Genomic DNA, 24,653 nt, shown 5'->3' with positions numbered 1-24,653 from the left:
CTGTTCTAGTTTGCTAGCTGCCGGAATGCAATATACCAGAAACAGAATGGCTTATAAAAAGGGTAATTTAATAAGTTGCTAGCTTACAGTTCTAAGGCCGAGAAAATGTCCCAATTAAAACCAGTCTATTGAAATGTCCAATCAAAGGCATCCAGGGAAAGATACCTTGGTTCAAGAAGGCCAATGAAGCTCAGGGTTACTCTCTCAAGTGAGAAGGCACATGGCAGACACAGAGTTGCTCTTTCATCTGGAAAGGTATGTGGTGAACACGGCATCATCTGCCAGCTTTCCCTCCTGGCTTCCCTTCACGAAGCTTCCCAGAAGGCATTTTCCTTCTTCATTTCCAAAGGTCACTGGCTGGTGGATTCTGCTTCTTGTGGGTATGTCATTCTGCTCTGCTCTCTCTGAATCTCTCTCATTCTCCAAAATGTTTCCTCTTTCATAGAACTCCAGAAACTTATCAACATCTGCCAAAATGGGTGGAGGCATGTCATCACCTAATCCAGTTTGACAACTGCTCTTGATTAAATTACATCTCCAGGGAGATGATCTAATTACTGTTTCAAACATATAGAATTGAATAGGGATTATTCTGCCTTTATGAAATGGGGTTTAGATTAAAACATGGCTTTTCTAGGGGACATACATCCTTTCAAACCAGCACACTATCTAAGAAGAGTTTTATCACTTTGGGTAAATGTTTATCTATGCTCTTATCCATACATACTCACACTCATAAAATGGGATTTTATTCTATGGATTATTTTTCTACAGTTTTCCTAAGAGTATTCTTTTTCCAAGGTCAATAAATACATTTTTACACTACTTTTTCCAAAGGATACATAAAATGGTTACACTAGAATGTGTTTACCAATCTCTTTTTTCTGCCATTTAGATTATTTTCAGTGTTTTTCCTATTATAAAGATTGCTGCAATGCAAATCTTTTTAGATAAATCATTAGAGTTCCTTAACTACTTCCTTAGGATAAATTCATAAAAGGAGAATTGCTCAGTAAAATTCTCTGCACATTTTATCAAGCTTTTGCTGTTTATTAACTAATTGCCCTTCAGATAACTTGTACCCACCAAGCAACCAGCAAAGAATGAAGTATCTGTTTTCTAAAATAATAATGATGATGATCATTATCATTACACGGTGTTTACTTTGAACAATTTTAAGCACTGTTCTAAGTGATTAACGTATGCTAATTTATTTGATTGTTAAAACAGCCCTTCATTTCACAGATGAAGAATACTGAGGGACAGAGATTATGTGCCCAATGTTATATAACTAATAAGTAGAAGTGATGAAACAAGGATTTGAATCTAAGTAGTCTGGATCTACTATGTCAAGATTGGATATTATATCAGTCATTAACTCTATAGACAGAAGAAAATGTTTCATTTATTTTAATTTGTATTGTTTTTTAATTTAAAGAAGATATTTTCCCTTTTTCTTCTTTCTCTTCCCTCCCTCCCTCTTTCCCTTTCCTTCTCCCTCCCTTCTTTGCTTTCTTCCTCTGTTCTACCCTTTTCTTCTTCCTCTTTGCCTTTGTTTTTCCTTTTGTAAGATACTAGCTCATGTCCTTTATCTATTTTTTTCCCTTGGGGTTTTCATTAATTTAAATAGATTTGTAAAATTGTGTGTATGTAAAGGATATTAAGACTTCATATTTTATATATGTTGCAATTTTTTATTTTGCCTCTAACTTTAAAGATTAAAAGTTTAACATTAAAAGTTTCTATTGTATTTTTGACATATACACGTTTCAAATTCTTATTTAACCAAACTCATCAATCTTTTCATTTATGGGTTTTTTTTTTGTTATTTAACCTAGTATTTTTCTGCAAATTTTATAATTTTATTTATCACCTGTAATTTATTTTAATATTTGACATGAAGAGCCACAGATGACTGTCTTTCCAACACTGTTAATGGTTCATTATTTTTCTTATGTTGTTTCTGTCATTTCAGTGGAAATTTGGTAAGGAGGGGTGGAAAATGCACAAACTCAGTCACCACCTTGAACAAGAAAGCTGATTTATTAAACAGATAATTATTTAACTACTTGCTCATTTTCATTCATGTTTTTTACATGGTCTGTTCAGGTTTTCTACTTCTTCAATGTATTTTGGTCATGTTATTTTCCTAGAAAAAATCGGTTTGCCTTTGTTATTAGCAGACATTTGCATGAAGTATTCCCTCACAATTTTTAAAAATCTCTCCTTCATCTGTGGTTAATCTACTCATGCAACCCAGTTTTGTTTGTCTTGCTACTGTTTGCTTAAGTTTCAGCTAACTAATATTGGGCATCTCACTAGTTAAGGCATGCTTGTTCAACTACGGAATGTTAATTTTATTTCACTGTAACTCATTAGAAACATTAAAATGGATGTATTTTGAAACAAAACACACAAAAAAAGCATGTGATTTATAAGAGAAAAGAGAATTCAAAGAAATGTGCTTGTTATGGACATCTTTGGGGAGGGTTCCAGCCTCCTTTTCTGTGTACTTTGGTGAGGGAATTGTGAGCTAAGAGAATCACTAAACTAATAGTGATTTATCTGATTGATTTGTTTTTTCAAAGAACCTCTTAGATTTATTTAACGAATTTTATTTTTGTGTGTTAATTCATTATTAATTGCTTTTTGCATTTTGTAGCTGGCACCCTGCTTTCCACATTATTTTCCTGTTGAACATTTTTAAACTTCTTTATATAAATGCCTAATTCTTTTATTTTCATTTTTGTGTTTAAGGTCTTCGAGTGTATAAATCTGATTCTGAGTTCATCCACATAGTATAACGTATATAAAATATTCTTAATCAGGAGCTTATTAAGAATTCAGATTCCTGGGCACTAGTATTTCAGTAAGTTTGGGGTGAGGTCTAGAAATTTGCATTTTTAGCAAGGGCTTCAGGTCACATTTAAGGAAACCCTATCCTAATTGTGACATATATTTTTCTCATTATTGTTATTTTTCTAAATAAGAACTTGGATTTGCATTTTGTTCCAAGAGTGTTTGGTTTTAATTTTCAAGTGGTTGAGTTTTTCATCCATATTAGCTTTGTTTATTAGAATGAAAGAAGGTGGCCTGTGATGTTTTCCTATTTTTCTTTTTTTTTGAGAAATTTAAGAATACACAAAAATACAAACAGTATTACAACAAATATTCATATTCTCACCACCCAGAATTAGCTATTGCTGATATTTTGCTTCCATTAAAAAACGAAATACCTTTTTATGGATTGAATTCAAGTTCCCTTTAATCACTATCTGGGTTTTATTCCATTTACTCTTCCTCAGGGTGTAACCACTGGTGCATCAAATATGTATGAATGCATCTATAAACACTATAGATGTTGTTTTGCATGTACTAATTAAGTTTTTTGAGATCTATACATATTGATATATTTAGATTGAGGTCATTCATTTTACCTTGTATTTTCCATTAATCATGTTAGTCATAATATATTAATCTCTATTCCCCTATTGATGGACCTTAGGTACCTGATTTTCTCTTAATCTTGAGATTTATTAAAGTATTGTGGCCTATGACTGTCAAATGATGTTAAATGTTCCTTGGATACTAAAGGAAAATAGAATTTTCTGGATGGTGTAAACCAGCTTTACAAATTTATCCATAAATTGGAAATTTATTGTATTATTCAAGTATTCTTTCTTAACATTACATCTCTATTTATCCTACTTAATTTGTAAAAGAATGAGGTAAATATATTAATAACTGCCACTAGTCATGTCAAACTCTACGTATATGCTTGTCTAAAAATAACTGCTTTTTAAAAAATTATGACTGCAGTGCTTACTTTTAAAAATCATCAGGAAATTCAAAACATTATTAAAAAAATAAGAATTATAACTTCAGCACTCAGCAGTAGCCATCATTAATATATTGGTATATAGTGTTCCAGATTTTTTACACATACAGTTTACTTATACAAACTGTTCAAAAAATAGTTTTAAAATAAAAATATCTTCATTGAAGTTTTTGGTATTAAAGCGTACATACTTGTAAAATTCCAAACTATACGGAAATATATAAAGCAGAAAGCAAAATTCTCTTACTTCCCTACAACTGATGTTTATTAATGTATGCCCTAAAGATTTTTTTATGCCATATAAATTAACCACACATTTTTAAACATAGTGCATATTATTTTATTGGTAATAGCATAAGGTATTTGATCGATCTGTGTAAACAAACACTGATTATCTTTTTAAAATGCTACTTTTAAAATGTTGCAGTGATATATATTTTATACATATATATTTTGCATAATTATCTGATTTTATCAGGTGAGGTCTCTGGATAAGGCATTTCTAAATAAAAGTAGAAATATTTAAAATGTTTGTATATATTTTCAAATTGCTTTATAGAATGAATGATTGTAATTCACACTTCAACTAGCATGAGAATGCATTTTGCCAACTCCCTGCCAACGGTAAGGTTTATCACTATTTTCCATATTTGCCAGCAAGGTAGGCCAAAAGTGGAATCTCATTGTTTTAATTTGAAATTTTTTTCATTACTAGCGAGATTGATCATCCTTTTATCTGCCTATTGGCCATTTGCACTTCTTTTGTAAAAATGTTCGCTTTTGTGCTGTAGTCTCCCCTTCCCCCATTGGGGGTGTTCCTTTTTTTCTTTTTGCTTTGTCAGAGTTATTATTCGTTTTTCGTCTTTTACACTGGATCGGTTCGATTCAGGCTTTTCACCTTTTCACTGCCTTATAGACTGCTAACATATATTCTCCATGGATTTTTAAATGCCGTATACAGAGACTCGCTCCTTCTCCTCCCTGCCTCCCTTCTCTATTTTTTTTTTTTTCTCTTTCTCTCTCTCCCCTCTTTTCTTTTCAGTACAGAAGTTTCTAATTTCCTCGGAGTCAAATCTATCAATCTGGGCTTGGCGCCGCGTCAGGAAAGGGGAGCCGGGAGGCGGGCGCCGAGCTGGGGGAGGGGAGGGAGGAGGGGAAGGGGCGTGGAGGAGCGGGCGGAGCGGCTGCGGGAGTTGCTGGGAGTGCTCGCGGTTTCATCACACGGCGGCGGCGGCGGCGGCGTTGGCGGCGTTGGCGGCGGACCGGAACCCTGATCGCTGAGACCTAGGCTCTAGGCTTACGTCGAGCTCTCTCACCATCGGAGCACCAGGAACCGGAGGAGGCAACGTTCGTTACAGAGGTACCGTGTTCCGCGCTCCCTGCCCGGCCCGGCCCGGCCCTATCCGTTGCGGCGGCGCCCCTTTCCTTCCTCCTTCCCTCGTTCTCTCGCCCGCCCGCGCCTTCCCTGCCCGCCTGCGTCACCGCGGCCGCCATGGCTGAAAACGGCGAGAGCAGCGGCCCTCCGCGCCCCTCCCGCGGCTCTGCTGCGGCCCAAGGCCCGGCCGCTGCCCCGGCCGAGCCCAAAATCATCAAAGTCACTGTGAAGACTCCCAAAGAGAAAGAGGAGTTCGCGGTGCCAGAGAATAGCTCGGTCCAGCAGTTTAAAGAAGCGATTTCGAAACGCTTCAAGTCCCAAACCGATCAGCTAGTGCTGATTTTTGCTGGAAAAATCTTGAAAGATCAAGATACCTTGATCCAGCACGGCATCCATGATGGACTAACTGTTCACCTTGTCATCAAAAGCCAGAACCGACCCCAGGGCCAGTCCACGCAGCCTAGCAGTGCCGCGGGAACTAATACTACCACGACGTCGACTCCCAGGAGTAACTCCACACCGATTTCTACAAATAGCAACCCGTTTGGATTGGGGAGCCTGGGAAGTCTTGCAGGCCTTAGCAGCCTGGGCTTGAGCTCGACTAGCTTTTCTGAGCTTCAGAGCCAAATGCAGCAGCAGCTCATGTCCAGCCCTGAGATGATGATCCAAATAATGGAAAATCCCTTTGTTCAGAGCATGCTTTCGAATCCCGACCTGATGAGGCAGCTTATTATGGCCAATCCACAGATGCAACAGTTGATTCAAAGAAACCCAGAAATCAGTCACCTGCTCAACAACCCTGATATAATGAGGCAGACCCTCGAAATCGCCAGGAACCCAGCAATGATGCAAGAGATGATGAGAAATCAAGACCTGGCTCTGAGCAATCTCGAAAGTATCCCAGGTGGCTACAATGCTCTAAGGCGCATGTACACTGACATTCAAGAACCGATGCTGAATGCCGCACAAGAGCAGTTTGGGGGTAATCCGTTTGCCTCGGTGGGGAGCAGTTCCTCTGGGGAAGGTACGCAGCCTTCCCGCACAGAAAATCGAGATCCACTGCCCAATCCATGGGCGCCACCACCGGCTACACAGAGTTCTGCGACCACCAGTACAACCACCAGCAGTGGCAGTGGGTCTGGCAGTAGCTCTAGCAATGCTACTGGAAACACCCTGGCTGCAGCCAATTATGTTGCTAGTGTCTTCAGTACCCCTGGAATGCAGAGCCTGCTGCAACAGATAACTGAAAACCCTCAACTGATCCAGAATATGCTGTCTGCACCCTACATGAGAAGCATGATGCAGTCGCTGAGCCAGAATCCAGATCTGGCTGCACAGATGATGCTGAACAACCCGCTCTTTACAGGAAATCCTCAGCTGCAGGAGCAGATGCGTCCTCAGCTCCCAGCCTTCCTGCAGCAGATGCAGAATTCAGACACACTATCAGCCATGTCAAACCCCAGAGCAATGCAGGCTTTAATGCAGATCCAGCAGGGGCTACAGACATTAGCTACAGAAGCACCTGGTCTCATTCCAAGCTTCACTCCAGGTGTGGGGGTGGGGGTGCTGGGAACCGCCATCGGTCCTGTAGGCCCAGTCACTCCCATAGGCCCCATAGGCCCCATTGTCCCGTTTACCCCCATTGGGCCCATTGGGCCCATCGGACCCACTGGCCCTGCAGGTCCTACTGGCCCTGCCGGTTCTACCGGCCCCACCGGGCCCACCGTGTCTAGTTCTGCACCGAGTGAAACCACGAGTCCGACGTCAGAATCTGGACCCAATCCGCAGTTCATTCAGCAAATGGTTCAGGCTCTAGCTGGAGCAAATCCTCCACAGCTGCCGAATCCAGAAGTCAGATTTCAGCAACAACTGGAACAGCTCAACGCAATGGGGTTCTTAAACCGTGAAGCAAACTTGCAGGCCTTAATAGCAACAGGAGGCGACATCAATGCAGCTATTGAGAGGCTGCTCAGCTCCCAGCCATCATAATTGCATTTCTGATCCTTGAAAAAAAATGTATCTTATTTTTGATAATGGCTCTTAAATCTTTAACACAGGCAAAAAAAAAAAAAACGACAACCCGTGCTTTATGTTTATTTGATTCTTTTAAATCTGTCTAGTTATAAATCTAATATGATGCATTTTAAGGTGGAGTCCTTCCTCCCTCTCTCCCTTCCCTCCCTCCCTCCTTCCCTCCTTCCCTCCTCTGTTTTGAATGGTGAGAATCAATGCTGTTTCACTCTAAGGTGTTGCATGCAAACACTTCTCTTTATTCTGCATTTATTGTGATTTTTGGAAACAGGTACCAACCTTCACAGTTGAGTGAATAAGTTTTGTCTTACAGATGTTTATTTGCATTTTAAGCATTAGCCTATGATAGTAATTTAATGTAGAATGAAGATATTAAAAACAGAAGCAAATCATTTGAAGCTCTCTAATTTGTGGTACAATATTGCTTATTGTGACTTTGGCATGAATTTTTGCTAGCAAAATGCTGTAAGATACCACTCATTGACCTTTTTGCTATGTTTGTACACGGTACAGTAAGCACAATTGGAACTGTACATCTTCTGGATAAATTACAATAGACTCTGTGAACAGAATATATGTAATCAAAATAAGAAAGAATACAAGAAATATTTCTGAAGCTAGGTATGTCTCCGAATCTTGTAGAATCTTACAGCATCTTTGATAAACTCAGTGAAAATGTTGGCTAGGCAAGTTGAGTTAAAATATAGTAGAAATGTTTATCCTGGTTATCTCTAAGTATACATTTAATTGTACAGAAAACTTACAGTGTACCATTGTGTTAACTTTTGCAGATAGACTGTAAATGACTTTAATCTTAGTGCAGCCTGAAGGATCAATGTAGTTATGCGAGAAAAGTGCTTTTTACCTAAGGCTTCCTTCTCAGTTTCTCTCATAAAGAGACAGACCCTAATGCATTTTGATTTGTAATTGGAAATGTAATTTTCACTGAAAGTGTCATGTGATGTTTCAACTACTTTTAACTGTTATGTATAAAGGAAACTGTATCTTTAGACTTTATCAGCTATTTCTCTTGTGCACAGGGAAAAATACATTAAAATGACTAAAAAAAATAAAAAATTAATTAAAATGGATAATTCTTTTCTTTCTGCCTTCTGGTCCTAAGATCATGTTTGGAAGGGTTACACCACCCTAAGATTATATAAATCTTAAGTGTATTAATCTAACTTTTGTGCACTTATTTAAAAAATTGTTTGCCCCATCTAGAATAATTTTGATGTATGGATTTACATATTCTTTTTTCCCAGAGGGTTAGCAGTTGTTAGCCAGTGGTTTTATCTCCCCCGTTCATTTGAAATGTCATATGTATATATACCCACTTGGCATATATACTTTATTCTGTGTTTGGAATCTCTTTGGTACCACTGAATCTCTGTTGTAGTCTCTGTACATCAGCCAAAGTAGTTAAATTGTGTTAGAAATATAACTTAATATCTATTAAGGTTATAAATATAATTTCACATCTGTTAGGTTAAGTCCTCCTATTGATCTTTTTTATTTTTACTTTTCATGATTTTCTGACATCCTCACATTTATTTTACCAGGTGAACTTTACAGTTAATAAGTTACCACCTCCCCCCCCAAAAAAAATATAAATTGGGAATTTGACTGGGATTGTCTTAAATTGATATGATGGTGAGAACTTCAGAATTGCATTTCTTTCCAGAAACATGATATGTTGTCTCACTTTTTAAAAGCATTTTACATCTTTCAAGAGAGTTTTATTTAAATCCTGAATAATTTTTTGTTAGTGCCTAGTAGTATGGGTACACAGGAAACATACACACTGATACTGTGATTGATAACTCTTAGTGTGCTACGTATGTGGTCATTGTTGGTGTAAAGGAGAGATTTATTTTCATAGATTAATTTTAAGTGGGGAAATATACTGAAATTTATTAATTTCAAAGGTTTTCAGTTATTCCATTTGGGTTCTTCTGCTAGGCAGTCTTATCCAGGATGTTATAGTAATGTGTTCTCCTTTGCAAAATTTATAATGTGGTTTCTAACTGCATGGGTTAAACACTTCTAGAACAGTGCTAAATAAGAAAGGTGGCAGCAGCATCCTTGTCTTGTTTCTTACTTTAACCAGAATATCTTTGCTGTAGCAATTCTAAATTGTATTTTGTGAAACATTCTTCTGGGAGATGGTCAAATAAGTTCATAAAATGTGGTATATTATAGTCTCTCTTGGAGATTCAATATGCAGTAGATATTGGCTATTATTATTTTTTTAATGAGTATGCTCTTCAGGTTTTTAAAAAACTTTATAAAACATTTTTTTTTCTTTTCAACACGTCTAGTAGCATTTGGCCTGACTGATCCTCAGAACGCCACTTTAGCAAATGTTGATTTATTTTTTCACAGCTATATGATGATGGATGTTTCAGGTAATCACAAAGCAAAGTCTGCTATAATAAATTTTAAATTTTTAATGAAATGGATAATTTTATAGGAAAATAGTACTAAAATTGGCCAATTTGTCTAGAAATTAGTGATAACTCAGTAACCATCGGAGAAACTGGTTGTCATCTGAGGCCTGGCTCAGTTTAACAGGTGAATTTCTTTTAAATGTTCAAGGAACAGAGAATTTCTTAATTAGCCTTGCCAAATATATGTCTCTTTATAAAAAATCTGTTTTATTTTCTCCCTGAGAAGATTCAGGTTTTTAATTTATTCTACTATTTTTCTGCTTTCTTGTTCATTAATTCTTTTATGATTTATTCATTTTGTCCTCATTTTTACTGCATTTTAACTGTTTTTCCCCCATCTCTTGCATATTGTGATTCCCTGCTATGTTGGAGCTCTATTTTCTTATTATTAGAGAAGTTGTAGGTTTATGAAAAATCAAGCAGAAAATGCAGAGTTCTCATATACACCCCCTCACGTACACAGTTTTCCATATTATTAACACTTCATATTAGTGTGGTAGTTTTGTTAAATTGATGAAACAATTTTATTATATTATACTAATAACTGTAGTTCATAGTTTATGTGTTCTATAGTTCTATGGTTTTAAAATTTTTACTCTGGTAACATATATACAACTTAAAATTTCCTATTTTAACTTTTCAAATATACAATTCAGTGTTCTTAAGTATATTCACAATGTTTCATCAGCACCATCCATTACCAGGAGTTTTCCATTATTCCAAACAAACTGTTCCAATAAGTACTAAGTCCTTATTCCCTACCCACACCCCAGCCTCGGGTAATCTGTATTTTAGCTTCTAATGCTGAATTTGCTTATTCTAATTATTTCATATTGGTGAGATCGTTCACTATTTGTCCTTCTGTTTCTGGCTTATTTCACTCAACATATGTTGTCTTCAAGATTCATCATGCTATAGCATGTATATCACATTTTGTTTATCCATTCATCTGTTAATAGACACTTAGATTGCTTCCATCTTTTGGCATTTGTGAATAATTCTGCTAGGAACATTAGTGTGAAAATATCTGTTCTTGCTTTCAATTCTTTCTGATATATACCTAGCAGTGAGATTGTCAGGTCATATGGTAATTCAATACTTAATTCCAAGGAGCTACCAATAGTGGTTGCGCCATTTTACCTTCCCATCAACAGTGAACAGGTGTTCTCCAGAATCTTTTAGGTTCTGTTTTTGTTTTGGGTTTTTTTCGTCTAGTATTTATCCAATATTTATGTACTTATTCATTCTTGAATAAGGAAGGGTATATTCTGACCTGCTGTTCTTCCCTTTTCAATAAAAGAGTGGGTCTGGTGATTCTTTTTAAAATTATTATTAGAGAAGTTGTGGGTTTACAGAATAATCATGCATATAATACAGGATTCGCATATACCACTCTATTCACACCTTGAATTGCTGTGATACAGTTGTTATAATTGATGGAAGCACATTTTTATAACTGTATTATAATTTGTGGTTAATTTAGGGTTCACTGTATGGTGCAGTTCCATGGATTTTTTTTAACTTTTATTTTACTGCGTTATATACAAGCTAACATTTCCCTTTTAACCACATTCAGGTATATTTTTCAGTGCTGTTAATTATGTTCACACTGTTGTACTATCATCACCATCATCCATGATCAATACATTTACATCGTTCCAAATAGAAACTGTATTTTAAGCCTTAACTCTGTATTCCCAGCTAGCAATACTTGTTTCCTCTCACTGTTTACTTAAGTTTTCACATGCTCCCAAAGCTTACAATGGATGCCTGGATGGTGTAAGTTTGTATTACTGGCTCTGTGATCTAGTAGGTTGAGGTAGCAAGGAGGTGGCTAGGGCCATAGGCAACTCTGGGAGGTGAACTTCACCAGGTGGCAGCTTTCCATATTTGTTCTTTTGGCATCTACTTCAAGTACGTGGTATTGTATGAACTCTTACCCCTTGTTGGGAGTGAAGGAATAGGGGAATCACAGATAGGCAGTTTTTAATTAAAGGGACTTTTGCATCAGGCCAAGACTACCATGTTAGTTGGGAAACCATAGTCAGGAAATGCCTGTATTTGAATGTGGCTGAGCTTGTCCTCTGAGGGGTAGTCTGGTCTAGATCCTTTTGATCTGTTGTGTCAAAATAGTAACAAATGGAAAGATTCCTGTCAGGGTGTAGCCTGGGGATTAGGATTCAAGTGTCAGGAGAGCCATTTGGCCTGGGTCTCACATTCATGAAGGGTCTCAAATTTAGACTTTGGACATTATGCCCAAATGAATTTATAATTCCAGTCACAGAACCAGAATGACCTGTTGGAAAGATATTCATCATATATCTTAAATTATTAAATGTAAAATTGTAATCTGGCAATTTAGATAACCCTAATTTGGCATTATTTGGTTTTAAAATATATAGTGAGGGTGTTAAAATGGAAGTGATTTAGTGATTTGTTTCCCTCAATTTAGGAGATTTTCATCCCAGTTTTTTTCTACTTCCTGCATCAGCCTCCAGGCCTTTCTTGTTTAAAGTAGATGTTATTAATGAGTTTCTGGTACAATTTTCCAGGCTATCATAGAACTTTCTTAGGTAAGGCAGTAGGTGACATCTCTCAATAAGGCCCCATCCAGCATCATTTCTTGCAGAAATTCCTTGAGAGTTGTGCTGCACTCTTTGCTTGTACAAATTGCCCCCTATGTTTCTTTTTTTTTTTTATGTTCTATTCTATTGGTTTGTGGGAGTACAAAACCACAAACTTTTTCCCTAAGTCTCATAACAGACTTCTGGGGAGATGGCAAGAATTGGAGACCTGTTCTCATGCTGCCATCTCCCCAGAAGTCTGTTATGAGACTTAGGGAAAAGCAGTTTTCTAAAAATAGATAGTAGAAGCATGATTTGAGATATGTCAGTCTGTAGCCACCCCAAGAGCAAGCTTTGTCAGACAGTGCACATACTTGCCTAGACTTAAGACTTTTTGCTAATGGGTAAAAACTCTGGACGAAAGCTACTCAAAACTGACAAACTTAAGCCTTTGGGTAAGCCACACTCAAATAAGGAGTTTGTCTCAACATACAAGAGCAACATATCCCAAATGGGTATGAATTAAGGCATATAGCAACAGATGTACTGAGGTATCTGAGCACAAATTTGGGCTTCCTGAGTCAGTACCTCCAAAATCCAACTTCCCGACTTCTGGACCTAAAGTATAGCTTAGCAAACTTAAGGTAATTTCAGGAAGGTTTCTATAATTCATTATTAAAATGATAGTTGATGAGCATGAAAGGAAGAAAAAGATTATTATTTGGCCCTAGCATGAATTTCCTTAGATTGTATTGTCAGATTAAATGAATTTCTATTAGATTGGGATAACAGTAGTAGCTAACAAGAAATCACTGTTATGTTCAATTGTCATAACAATGCTATGAGGTATTTCTATTATCATCGTCTCTAGTTTACATATGAGGAAATAGGCTAAAAGAGGATAAGTAACTTGTCTAGGATCACTCTACTATTAAATGACAAACCCAAGATTTGAACCTGGTTCTGAGATTCCAAAGTGTGATCTTAACCAGTGTACTATGTTACCTCTTCCTGAGTCCATTAATCTATACTGTCCATAAATCTATGGACATAAATCTATGTCTGTTAATCATAGAGCTTTTAAAATAAATTATATACTTGCTGGTCTCCTGAATGTTGTTCAGGAGACACATTAGCCAATGTTAAATAACTACATCTCTGCTGCTACTCACCTTGGAGCAGACTACATAAAAATGCACACATGAGAAGCAACTCTGTCACAAAACAATAACTGCCATTTGGAACATTGCTTTTTTGACTTTCTAGTTGTGGCTAATATTTGAAGCTGCCCTTCAATGCATCTGTCCACAGTGGCCTAATACATATGGTATGTCTCCAAATTGGCACTCACATGGGCCACTTGTGCTTCAGCTGCTCTGGAGGATGCCTGCCTTTTTGTTGAACTGCCTCCCGAAGACATCAGAAGGCAATAAACATTGTGTACCTCACCAAAGTATTTGAGAGTTTCTCAGAATGTCCTTGAAAATAAAGTGGATTACCATGAGCTAGAGGATAATGACAGGATAGTAGGTGGGTTAGTAATTTGAATGAACAATATTGAACAATGTGTCAGTTATTATGAACAGGTTTCCAACCTCAGCCCTCTTGCATTGAAGTTATTTTATAATAACTAGCATGAAAACATAAAATAGCATGCTCATTCCATTGCAAATAATAGAAAATTACAGGGCAGAACAAATGTGCTGATGACACTAACAAGCTCCAAAAGTTCATTAGAAGGCTAGGAAAAAAATAGCCAAATCTAGCAAGATTAAATTGAATAGGATCAGATGTAAAGTCCTGCACTTGTATAAAAAATTCATTTACCAAGGGAAGGTAAAATATAGTGCTTAAAAATAGCACATGTGAAGAAAGCTCGGTGGTTTTAATTTACTGTAAGTTAAAGATGAGTCAGCCTTGTGAGGTTATAGCACAGACACACATGTAATGAAATCTTATGCTCCATTAATAGGGGCATCGTATCCAGAAAAAGGAGGGCCTTCATAATGTTTTATTCTGTACTTAATAGTTTATTTTGGGAGATCTGGGTCATTTCAAAGTTTCACAATTAAGACAGACACAGACAATCTGGAAAATGACCAGGATAGTGACAGGTTTGCAAACAGACACAGTAAAGAAATTATTGAAAGGATCAAGAATGTTTTAGTCTAAAGACTGGAGGTTGTGGAGATTTTCTGAAAATAATTGAAGGCTTGTCAAGTAGAAGAGGGGTAACATTTACTTGAAGTTTTTCCAGAGGACAGATCAAGCCAGATGTTAGAAGAACTCAGAATTTTAGCTTGCTTTTGGGGAGTTTCAAGCAATTGAAGATACCTTCTTCACTGGAGACGCCCACTTGGCAGAAATGTTAGAGAATGGTTTTATGCATCAGGTAGAATTTTGGATTAGAAGACTTTTAAGATTCCTTCTAAAGCTAATGTTCTCCCAATGGACTTTTCAGTTCCCTACTGAAGCTGCAAGTCTGGGATCAGAATTATTCCAGAATGAAGTTACATTACAGATCTCTGTCCTGAATTTCTTAGTTTTAGTAAACAGCAACCTAGAAGACTGCATGTTAGTTGACATATAAGATCTAGGTATATTCAATTCATTTTATCTGTTGACACTACATGTGGGAAAAGGACACAAACTACAAGATCTTAAGCTGAGTGTCACAAATTGCTAGACCTTGAAGTAGAAAATAGGTTGGGATGCCTGAGGTCAAAGGACTCTGGTTTGAGGTTGAAGGTTACAGGGATACTCTGGCCTCCTGTTTCTCTTGATAGTATTCCCCCAACCCCTATCATTCATGGTGGTGGTTAAATTGGTAGAAGGGTGCTAAAACTGAGGGGAATGAATATAAGATATAAGAGAGAGCAATTTTTATTTATTTCATATATAATTCTTCTGTCAGAGTGATCCTTTTGGAGCAAAAAGATGTTTGCCTCGCCTAACATGACATTCATGTGGATATCATTACATTAAATAAAAATACCTTAAGACTCTGAGTCATTATGATTTACCTTCTTTGTACATTACCCTAGCAAACCAAAGGGTCTACAGAAGAGTATACTAGTACCAATGACAGGCTGACACGCACATCAAATTCCTTATTTGAGAAATGTGTATAGAATTTCAAATATGTGTGTGAGTGTTTGTGTATGTAACTTTGGTTTTGCCAGCTAAATCAAGATTCCTTCCACATACTCACATATTTATGAACTGACCTTATCTATTCCCTGTATAGATATTTGCCCTCTCCATGGACCTTAAACTGAGTTGATCACATATTGCTTGGCCAGAGGCCATGGGGAAATTGTTTTGGCCTTCCTGCTTTACTTGAACAGTTGTTCCCATTTCTGGATCCATTCCCATGTCTAAATGGCAATGATTTTTTTAAAAATGAACTTTTTAATTTAGAACAGTTTTTGGTTTTCGGAAGAAAATGCTGACACCTGATTTTGCCTGTTCTAGCATCTTATTTTAGTCTGTAAGTAACAATAATGTAATCATTATTACATACATTATTGTTAATTGAAGCCCATGTTTTAGTCACATTTCCTTAGTTTTTACCCTTTTCTATTCCAGCATCCCAGCAAGGATATCACATTACATTTAATGATGTCTCTCGGCTGTGACAGTTTGTTAGATTGGCCTTGTTTTTTATGATGTCAGCAGTTTTGAGGTGTACTGGTAAGTATTTTGTGGATTGTCCCACAATTGGTATTTATTTGATGTATTTCTCATGATTACTCTGGGTTTATGGATTTTTGAGAGAAACACCTGTAGGGAAAATACCATTTTCATCACACCCTATCAAGAGTACATACTATCAGAATGACTTACCAGTGTTCATGCTGACCTTGGACACCTGGCTTAAGATAGTGTTTGTCATCTTTGTCTACTTTGCAGTTATTCTTATTCCCCTATTCAGTACTGTACTTTATGGAAGGAAGTTATCATTCAGTTATAAGCTCACACTTACTCCCTACCACTTTGACAGCACAGTATTTATATAAATTTTTTGGAATTCCTCTGCATGGACTATTTGTCTCTTCTCCCCATTTCTATATATTTATTTATTTTAGAGAAGTTGTGGGTTTATGAAAAAATTACTCAGAAAGTACAGAGTTCCTATATATTACCCACCATTATTAGCACCATGAATTAGTGTAGTACATTTGTTTCAAATAATGAAGGGACAGTATTATAATTGTACGGTTAACTATAGTTCATGGTTTAAATTAAGGTTCATTATGTTTTACAGTCCTATGGGTTTTTTATTTTTCTTTTTTTTTAATGGTAACATATACACAACCTAAAATTTCCACTCTAAAGCACATTCAAATATACATTTCAGTGCTACTAATTATGTTCCCAATGTTGTGCTACCATCACCACCATCCATGACCAAAATATTTCCAAAATCCCAAACAGGAACTCTGTACAATATAAGCATTAACTCTGTATTCCCTAACATCATCCTGGCTCCTGTTTACCTATATTCTAGTTTCTGACTCTGTGAATTTGTTTATTATAATTATATCACATCAGTAAGATCATACACTATTTGTCCCTTTGTGTCTGGCTTATTTCACTCAACCTGATGTTCATCCATATTGTTGCAGGTATCAGAAATTTATTCCTTTAACAGTTGAAAATATTCCATTGAAGGTATGTCCCACATTTGGGTTGTAATTAATTGGCTGATGGATACTTGGATTTCTTCCATCTTTTGGCAATTGTGAATAATTCCACTATGAACATCAATGTACATATAATGTTTGAGTCTCTGCTTTCAATTCCTTTGAGTATATACCTAGAAGTAGGATTGTAAGGTCACATGGTAATCCTATACTCACCTTTCTGATGAACCACCAAAATGACTACCACAGCAGCTGCACCATTTTACATTCCCACCAACAATGAATGGCTGTTCCTATTTCTCCACATTGTCTCCAACATTTGTAGATTCCTGTTTTTTCGATAGTGACCATTCTAGTAGGTATGAAATATCTCATTGTGGTTTTAATTTATATTTCCTTAATAGCTAGAGTGTTAAGCATCTCTTTTTTTTATTATTTCATAAAAATATTTTTATTGAGAAATATTCACACACATACAGTCCATCTATAGTATACAATCAGTGGCTCACAATATCATCACATAGTAGTATTCATCACCACGATCATTTTTAGATGTTTGCATCACTCCAGAAAACAGAAATACAAAGAAAAAACTCATACATCCCATACCTCTTACCCTGGAGTATAACCACTCCGATACACCATAAACTAAAGAAGGATATCTATGTAATGCATAAGAATAACCTCCAGGATAACCTGTCAACTGTTTGACATCTTTCAGCCATGGAACTTTGTCTCATTTCTCTCTTCCCCTTTTTAGTCAAGAAGGCTTTCTCAATCCTGTGATGCCAGGTCCCTGCTCACCCCAGGAGTCCTGTCTCACATTGCCAGGGAGATTTACACCTCTGGAGTCATGTTCCACATAGGAGGAGGGCAGTGAGTTCACCTGCTGAGTTGGCTTAGAGAGAAAGGCCACATATGAGCAACAAAGGAGGGTCTCTGGGGGTGACTCTTAGGCATAATTATAAGTAGGCTTAGCTTCTCCTTTACAGGAATAAGTTTTATAGGGTTACAACCCCAAGATCAAGGGCTCAGGCTATTGATTTGGTTGTCCCCACTGCTTGCGAGAGTATCAAGAATTCCCCAGATGGGTTGGGGTTAAAAGTAATTCAGAACACAGAGGTAAGGAAGACAGTGTCTATATTTTAGAACCACCCATACTGTTTGAGACCAATGGAAGAAATGCTTATTTGATCTGGAACTGAAATTTTCTGTAGTACATAATCTAATTCAACCTATCTGTATAGCTCATCTGAACAACTGAAACATAGGAAACACAGAATAAGAGAGTTCCTTTAATCCTGTAAAGATTATTGTAATGCCTGGAAACATCCTAGAGTATATTAAACGGATAATCAGAAAGTATTAGCAAAGTCCCCTGAGGGAGGGGAGAAAGACTATGGAACTATTAAACCTTACCTTCAGGGAATCCCCTGATACTGTGTCACACTTTAGGGACACCCAAATCAAGAGGCCATGCCCTCGATCATGAGGCTTATTCTTGTGAAGCTTATGTAGGTAGCGGAGAAGCTTAGACTATCTACAGGCATGCCTAAGAGTTACTTCTGGAGGACCTCTGTTGCTCAGATGTGGTCTCAGTCTCTCTAAGCCCAACTCTGCAAGTGAAACCATTGCCCTCTATGTGGGACATGACATCCAGGGGTGAAAGTCTCCCTGGTGATGTGGGAGACAACTCCCAAGGATGCATCCAGACGTGGCACCATGGGATCAACAATTACATCCTGAGCAAAAGGGAGAAAAGAAGTGTAATTAATAAATTATCAGTGGCAGAGAGAGTTCAAATAAAGTCAAGAGGCTACTCTGGAGGTTGCTCTTACACAAGCTTCAGGTAGACCTTGCTACCTGTCATAACCTGTCAACCCCCAACCAGGACCATTCCAGCCAATCCTAAACAATACCTAGGGCAATATATAAGATTCCACAAGCGTTCCAGGCACTAGAGTAACTTTCCAGAAACCTACAACCTCTAGATGGATCCCTGGTCCAGATAAGTCCTGAAACCTAGCCAGCCTCTCCAGAACATCAGATAGTTCCCTCTCCTTACCCCATATTAGTGACACACCTCTAATATCAAAAATTTAGAATTGCCATAGCGCAAACAACCCCAAAGGTAAGTATGGAAAGATCGATGGTGATGGTGGAATTATACATAGAAGATAAGACTTAGCAAATGAATATGAATGCTGAATTATTAAATTGATATCTTTTATTTTTTTATTATTATTATTTTTTACATGGACAGGCACTGGGAACCGAACCCGGGTCCTCTAGCATGGCAGTCAAGCATTCTTGCCTGCTGAGCCACTGTGGCCTGCCTGATATCTCTTTTAGTCTCCAATATTTTAGAGCAGCTAGAAGTAAAAACCTGTTATGTAATTGTAACCCATATCAAAGTCTTTATGTTGTACAACTGATTGTGATGCTATCCTTGGAAATTTATAGATATGTTATTGTTCACAAATATAAGAAGGAAAAAAGTCAATTGTGATGAGAAAAATGTATTTAAGCCCTCTGGCCTCCTATATTCTGGAGCAACTAGAAGGAAAAATATGAGAGGATCATATGGTAGCCCATGCCAAACTCTGCAATCTATCCTGTAGCCACTTTTTGAAGAGTGCTTTGAAAACTATTGCTTTTTTATTTCTTTGTTTTTTATGCATGTTATACTATACAATAAAAAAAGTTAAAAAAAAAGTTGATAAAAAAATAATTTTAAAAAAAATAATAATTCCCCAGATGGGGAAGTTTAATGTTTCCTTTTTTCTCTCCAGTCCCACAAGGAGACTTTTTTTTTTTGAAAAAAGAATAGAGATAATTTATTTTAGAAATTTAAAATATTTATCTCTGCATTGTGTGGTTTGTGGGTGATTGTACTTTCTTGTAAGTTCCCAAATTTTATACAATTATCAAGTATACTGTAAATTTCAGAAAAACATGTTTTTAAGTAAATTTTAAAAATCATATTTCCATAAATCAATTTAATTTTCCAAAGCTTAAATTTTTATTTCAGTGATGCTTTAATCTTAGTTTCTGAATGGTCTTCAGGTGGCAGTGTGCCCTCAGGTTAAGTTCAAAATGGAAGTTTCCACAGTTTACATCTCCAAGTCTTCTTTGTAATATTCTCTCCTCTTCTTCCCATTCCTATGTCCATACAAACATTAGTTTGCATTTGTTAAGTAATGTTCCAAATTTAATTATTCAAGCCCCTTGATAACTTTCACACAGCATTGTAGAACAGCGTGGTCTCTAGTGGAGAACTGTTGGTGCTATAGAGCTCCTAACCAAAACAAAAGTGAAGTTGAATGATGAGGAACCCTGAGGTTGAGGCATGTATGTCATTTCTGTTGCAAGCCCAGCAATGTTTTCCTTATTACAAAAGTAATGTGAGACTACAAATATAAATAAGTTATTACATGAATTACTTCAAAAGTATAACACTTGTACAAAAAAAATCATAGAAGGGTATATGGGAAAAGCCACTTATTGCATCCTTTATTTATTTATTTTTTTTATTTTAACATTTGTTCCCCCTATTATTTATTTTTATTCCATATGTTCTGCTCGTTTGTTGACAAGGTAGATAAAAGGAGCATCAGACACAAGGTTTTCACAATCACACAGTCACACTGTGAAAGCTATATCATTATTCAATCATCCTCAAGAAACATGGCTACTGGAACACAGCTCTACATTTTCAGGCAGTTTCCTCCAGCCTTTCCATTACATCTTGAATAACAAGATGATATCTACTTAATGCATAAGAATAACTTCTGGACTCTGGAATCTCTCAGCCATTGACACTTTGTCTCATTTCACTCTTCCCCCTTTTGGTCTAGAAGGTTTTCTCAATCCCTTGATGCTAAGTCTCAGCTCATTCTAGGGTTTTTTCTCACCCCCAAGGAGACTTTTGAGCAACTTTTCATGTGCTTTTTAGCCAATTATATTTCCACTTTGGAAAAATGTCTATTCAAGTCTTTTGCCCATTTTTCAATTGTCTTTTGTATTTCTCCCCTTTTTATTGTTGAGTTGTAGTATAACTTTATATATTCTGGACATTAAACCCTTATTGGGTATGTGATTTCCAAATATTTTCTCCAATTGATTAGGTTGCCTTTTCACTTTTTTAACAAAGACCTTTGAAGTGCAAAAGTTTTTAATTTTGAGGAGGTCTCATTTGTCTATTTCTTATGCCATTGGTTGTGCTTTAGATGTAAAGTCTAAGATACCATTCTCTACCACAAGAACTCGAAGAGCAAATGGCCACCCTTGTCTTGCTCTAAATGTTAAAGGGAATGCTTTCAGTATTTCACCGTTGAATATGATGTGAGTTGTGGGATATTCATATATTCCCTTTATCATGTTGAGGAAGTTTACTTCTGTTGCAATCTTTTGAAGTTTTTATCAATAAAGGATGCAGGATTTTGTCGAATACATTTTCTGCATCGTTTGAGATGATCATATATTTTTTCCCTTCAATTTGTTAACATGTGTGTTACATTAATTGATTTTCTTCTGTTGAACCACCCTTGCATACCTGGTATAAAATTGATTTGACCATGGGTGTAACTCTTTTAATATGCTGTTGAATTCTGTTTGCAAGTATTTTGTTGAGTATTTTTCACCTATATTCATTAGAGAAATTGGTCTGTCATTTTCTTTTCTTGTAGTATCTTTATCTGGCTTAGATTTTAGGGTAATATTGACTTCATAGAACAAGTTAGGAAATATTTCCTCCTCTTGAATTTTTTGAAAGAGTTTGAACAGGATTGGTATTAATTCTCCTTGGAATGGTTGGTAGAATTTCTCTGTGAAGCCATCTGATGCTGGGCTTTTCTCTGTTGGGAGATTGTTGATGACTAGTTCAATCTCTTTACTTCTAGTTGGTCTGTTGAGGTCTTCTATTTTTTCTAGAGTCAGTATAGGTTGTTCATGTTTTTCTGGAAATTTGTCCATTTCATCTAAGTTGCCTAATTTGCTGGCATACAGTTGTTCATAGGATCTACTTATGATGCTTTTTGTTTCTTTGGGGTTTGAAATAATGTTCTGACTCTTACATCTTACTTAATTTATCACATCTTCTCTTTTTCTTTGTCTATCTAGCTAAGGGTTTGTCAATTGTGTTGATCTTAGTAACTAAGAACCTAGTTTTGGTTTTGTTAATTTTCTCTATTGTTTTTGTTGTTTGTTTTTTCTTTTGGCATGGGCAGGCTCTGGGAATCGAACCCAGGGCTCTGGCATGACAGGTAAGAATTCTACCACTGAGCCACTGTTGCACCACCCTCAATTGTTTTTTGTTTTTCTCAATTTCATTTATTTGTGCTCTAGTCTTTGTTTTTTCTTTCCTTCTGCTTGCTTTGGTGTTAGTTTCCTGTTATTTTTCTAGTTACTCCAGGTGTGTACTTAGGTCTTCAATTTTTAGCTCTTTCTTCTTTTGAAATAGCATGTAGGGCTATAGATTTCCTTCTCAGCACTGCCATCACTGCATCTCATAGGTTTTTATATGTTGTGTTCTCATTTCGTTGTCTCAAGATAATTACTGATTTCTCTGGAAATTTCTTCCTTGACCCCCTGATTGTTTAAGACTGTGTTGTTTAACCTACATATATTTCTGAATTTTGCAGTTCTTCACATGTTATTTTGATTTCTAGCTTTATTCTGTTAGGGTCAGAGAAAGTACTCTGTATTATTTCAGTCTTTTAAAATTTATTGAGACTTGTTTTGTGCCCAGACTTATAGTCTATCCTGGGGAATGATCCCTGAGCACTTTAGAAGAATGTATATCCTGCTATTTGGAGGTGCAGTGTTCTGTATATGTCAATTAGGTTTAGTTCATTTATCATTTCATTGAAGTTCTCTGTTTCCTTATTGATCTTCTGCATAGATGTTCTATCTATTGATGAGAGTGATGTATTGAAATCTCCAACTGTTATTGTAGGGATGTCTATTTCTTCCTTCAGTTTTGCCAATGTTTGTCTCATGTATGCTGGGATACCTGGTTAGTTGCATAAAATTTTATGTTTGTTATTTATTCTTGGTGGATTGCCACTCATATTAATATATAATGTCCTTCTTTGCCTCTTATAACTGCTTTTGCCTTAAAGTCTTTTTGTCCATTTAAATGTTAAGCAACTACTGATAAGGATTTCCTGCCATTTTCATGTTTTCTATTTGCAAATCTAATATATTTTCTGATCCTTAATTTATCCATTAATGCCTACTTTCAACATTATTATTTAATACCATTTGAGTCCCTTTTCATTTCTTTCTAACTGTAATTTTTATATATTGTCTTTATGGTAACCATGGAGTTAACATTATCACCATAAATCTATAACAATCATATTTGACTTGATACCAGTCTAACTTCAATAGCATACACATACACTGTTCCTATATTCCACCATACCTCCACTTTTCTGTTGTACTTGTTACAAGTTTTATCTTTATACATTTTATATTGAATAGTATAGATTTAATATTACACTTTATGCTTTTGCTTTGAGAACCTGTAAGATGTAAGAATTGGAATTCCATACCAAAAGTAGTATAAAATAACACTATCATTTATAATTACCTTTTAGAGGTCTTTATTACTTTTGTGGTTTTTTTTTTAATTAGAGAAGTTGTACATTTAAAACAATTATCCATATAGTACAGGATTTCCATATACCACCCTATTATCAACACCTTGTATTGGTGTGGAACATTTGTTACAATTGATGAAAGCACATTTTTACAGTTGTACTATTAACTATAATGCATGATGTAATTCAGGGTTCACTGCTCGTGTAGTTTCATGGATTTAAAAAAAAGTAAATCACTTTCAGACATATATTTAAATGCTGCTATTTATTTTCACATTTTGTTCTTCCATCACCACCATCCATTACCTTAAACATTTCCATCATTTCAATAGGAAACCTGTACATTTTAAGCCTTAATTTCCCATTCCCTATTTACAAACAATCCCCTGGTAAACTATATTCTGACTGTATGAATTTGCTTATTTATTTATTTCAAATTAATGAGATCTGGCTTATTTCACTCAGCGTGATGTCTTCAAGATTCATCCGTATTTTCATCTGTTTCAAGACTTCATTCCTTTTTATGTCTACATAATATTCCATTGTATGTTTATATCACATTTTATTTATACATTTATCAGTTATTGGACTTTTGGGTTGCTTCCATGTTTTGGCAATTAAGAATAATGCCACTGTGAGCATCATATATAAATATCTGTTCAGTACATTTGGGTATATACCTAGTTGTGGGATTGCCAGGCCTTATGGTAATTCTATACTTAGCTTTCTGTGGAACTGCTGCACTATCTTCCACAGAGGTTGCATCATTTTACATTGCCACCTGCAATGGATATAAGTGTTCCTATTTCTCTACATTCTCTCCAATACTTGTTGTTTTCCATTTTTGTGTGTGTGTGTGCATGGGCAGGCACCAAGATCGAACCCAGGTTTCCAGCATCCTTTTTTTTTTTAATAGCATCCATTCTCATGGGTTTGAGATGATATCTCATTGTAGTTTTGATTTGCATTTCCTTCATGGTTAATGATGTTGAGCATCTTCTCGTGCTTTCTGTTTATTTATATATTGTCTTTGGAGAGTTGTTTATTCAAGTCATTTTCCAATTTTTTAAAATTGTTATTTGTATTTTTGTTCTTAAGTTGAAGGATTTCTTTAGATAGTACGGATATTTAACCTGTGCTGATA

The 24,653-nt window shown here is 36.2% G+C and overlaps 1 protein-coding gene and 1 long non-coding RNA gene across 2 annotated transcripts in view; both read left to right on the top strand.

Annotated features, from left to right (window-relative positions):
- Window positions 1-5,038: 5,038 nt before the first annotated feature.
- The window catches only part of LOC143671180 (uncharacterized), a 152,762-nt gene continuing 133,147 nt past the window's right edge, over window positions 5,039-24,653 (top strand). The window contains exons 1-2 of the long non-coding RNA XR_013169502.1: window positions 5,039-5,198; window positions 15,847-15,951. This is a non-coding gene — a long non-coding RNA (uncharacterized LOC143671180). The remainder of the gene's footprint in view (window positions 5,199-15,846; window positions 15,952-24,653) is intronic.
- UBQLN2 (ubiquilin 2) lies at window positions 5,316-8,344 on the top strand. Its single transcript, XM_077146170.1, has one exon. It carries the CDS (start codon window positions 5,331-5,333, stop codon window positions 7,200-7,202), a length of 1,872 nt encoding a protein of 623 aa, XP_077002285.1. The 5' UTR covers window positions 5,316-5,330; the 3' UTR covers window positions 7,203-8,344.

Source organism: Tamandua tetradactyla, chromosome X, assembly GCF_023851605.1.
Source record: "Tamandua tetradactyla isolate mTamTet1 chromosome X, mTamTet1.pri, whole genome shotgun sequence".
NCBI classification, from domain to species: Eukaryota; Metazoa; Chordata; class Mammalia; order Pilosa; family Myrmecophagidae; genus Tamandua; species Tamandua tetradactyla.
The sequence above is the reverse complement of the archived record's forward strand: the minus strand, read 5'-3'. Positions and strand labels throughout refer to the sequence as shown.

Bases quoted from the DNA above. Each gene is read 5' to 3' on its own strand.
- UBQLN2 (XM_077146170.1), top strand. From the start codon at position 5,331: ATGGCTGAAAACGGCGAGAGCAGCGGCCCTCCGCGCCCCTCCCGCGGC.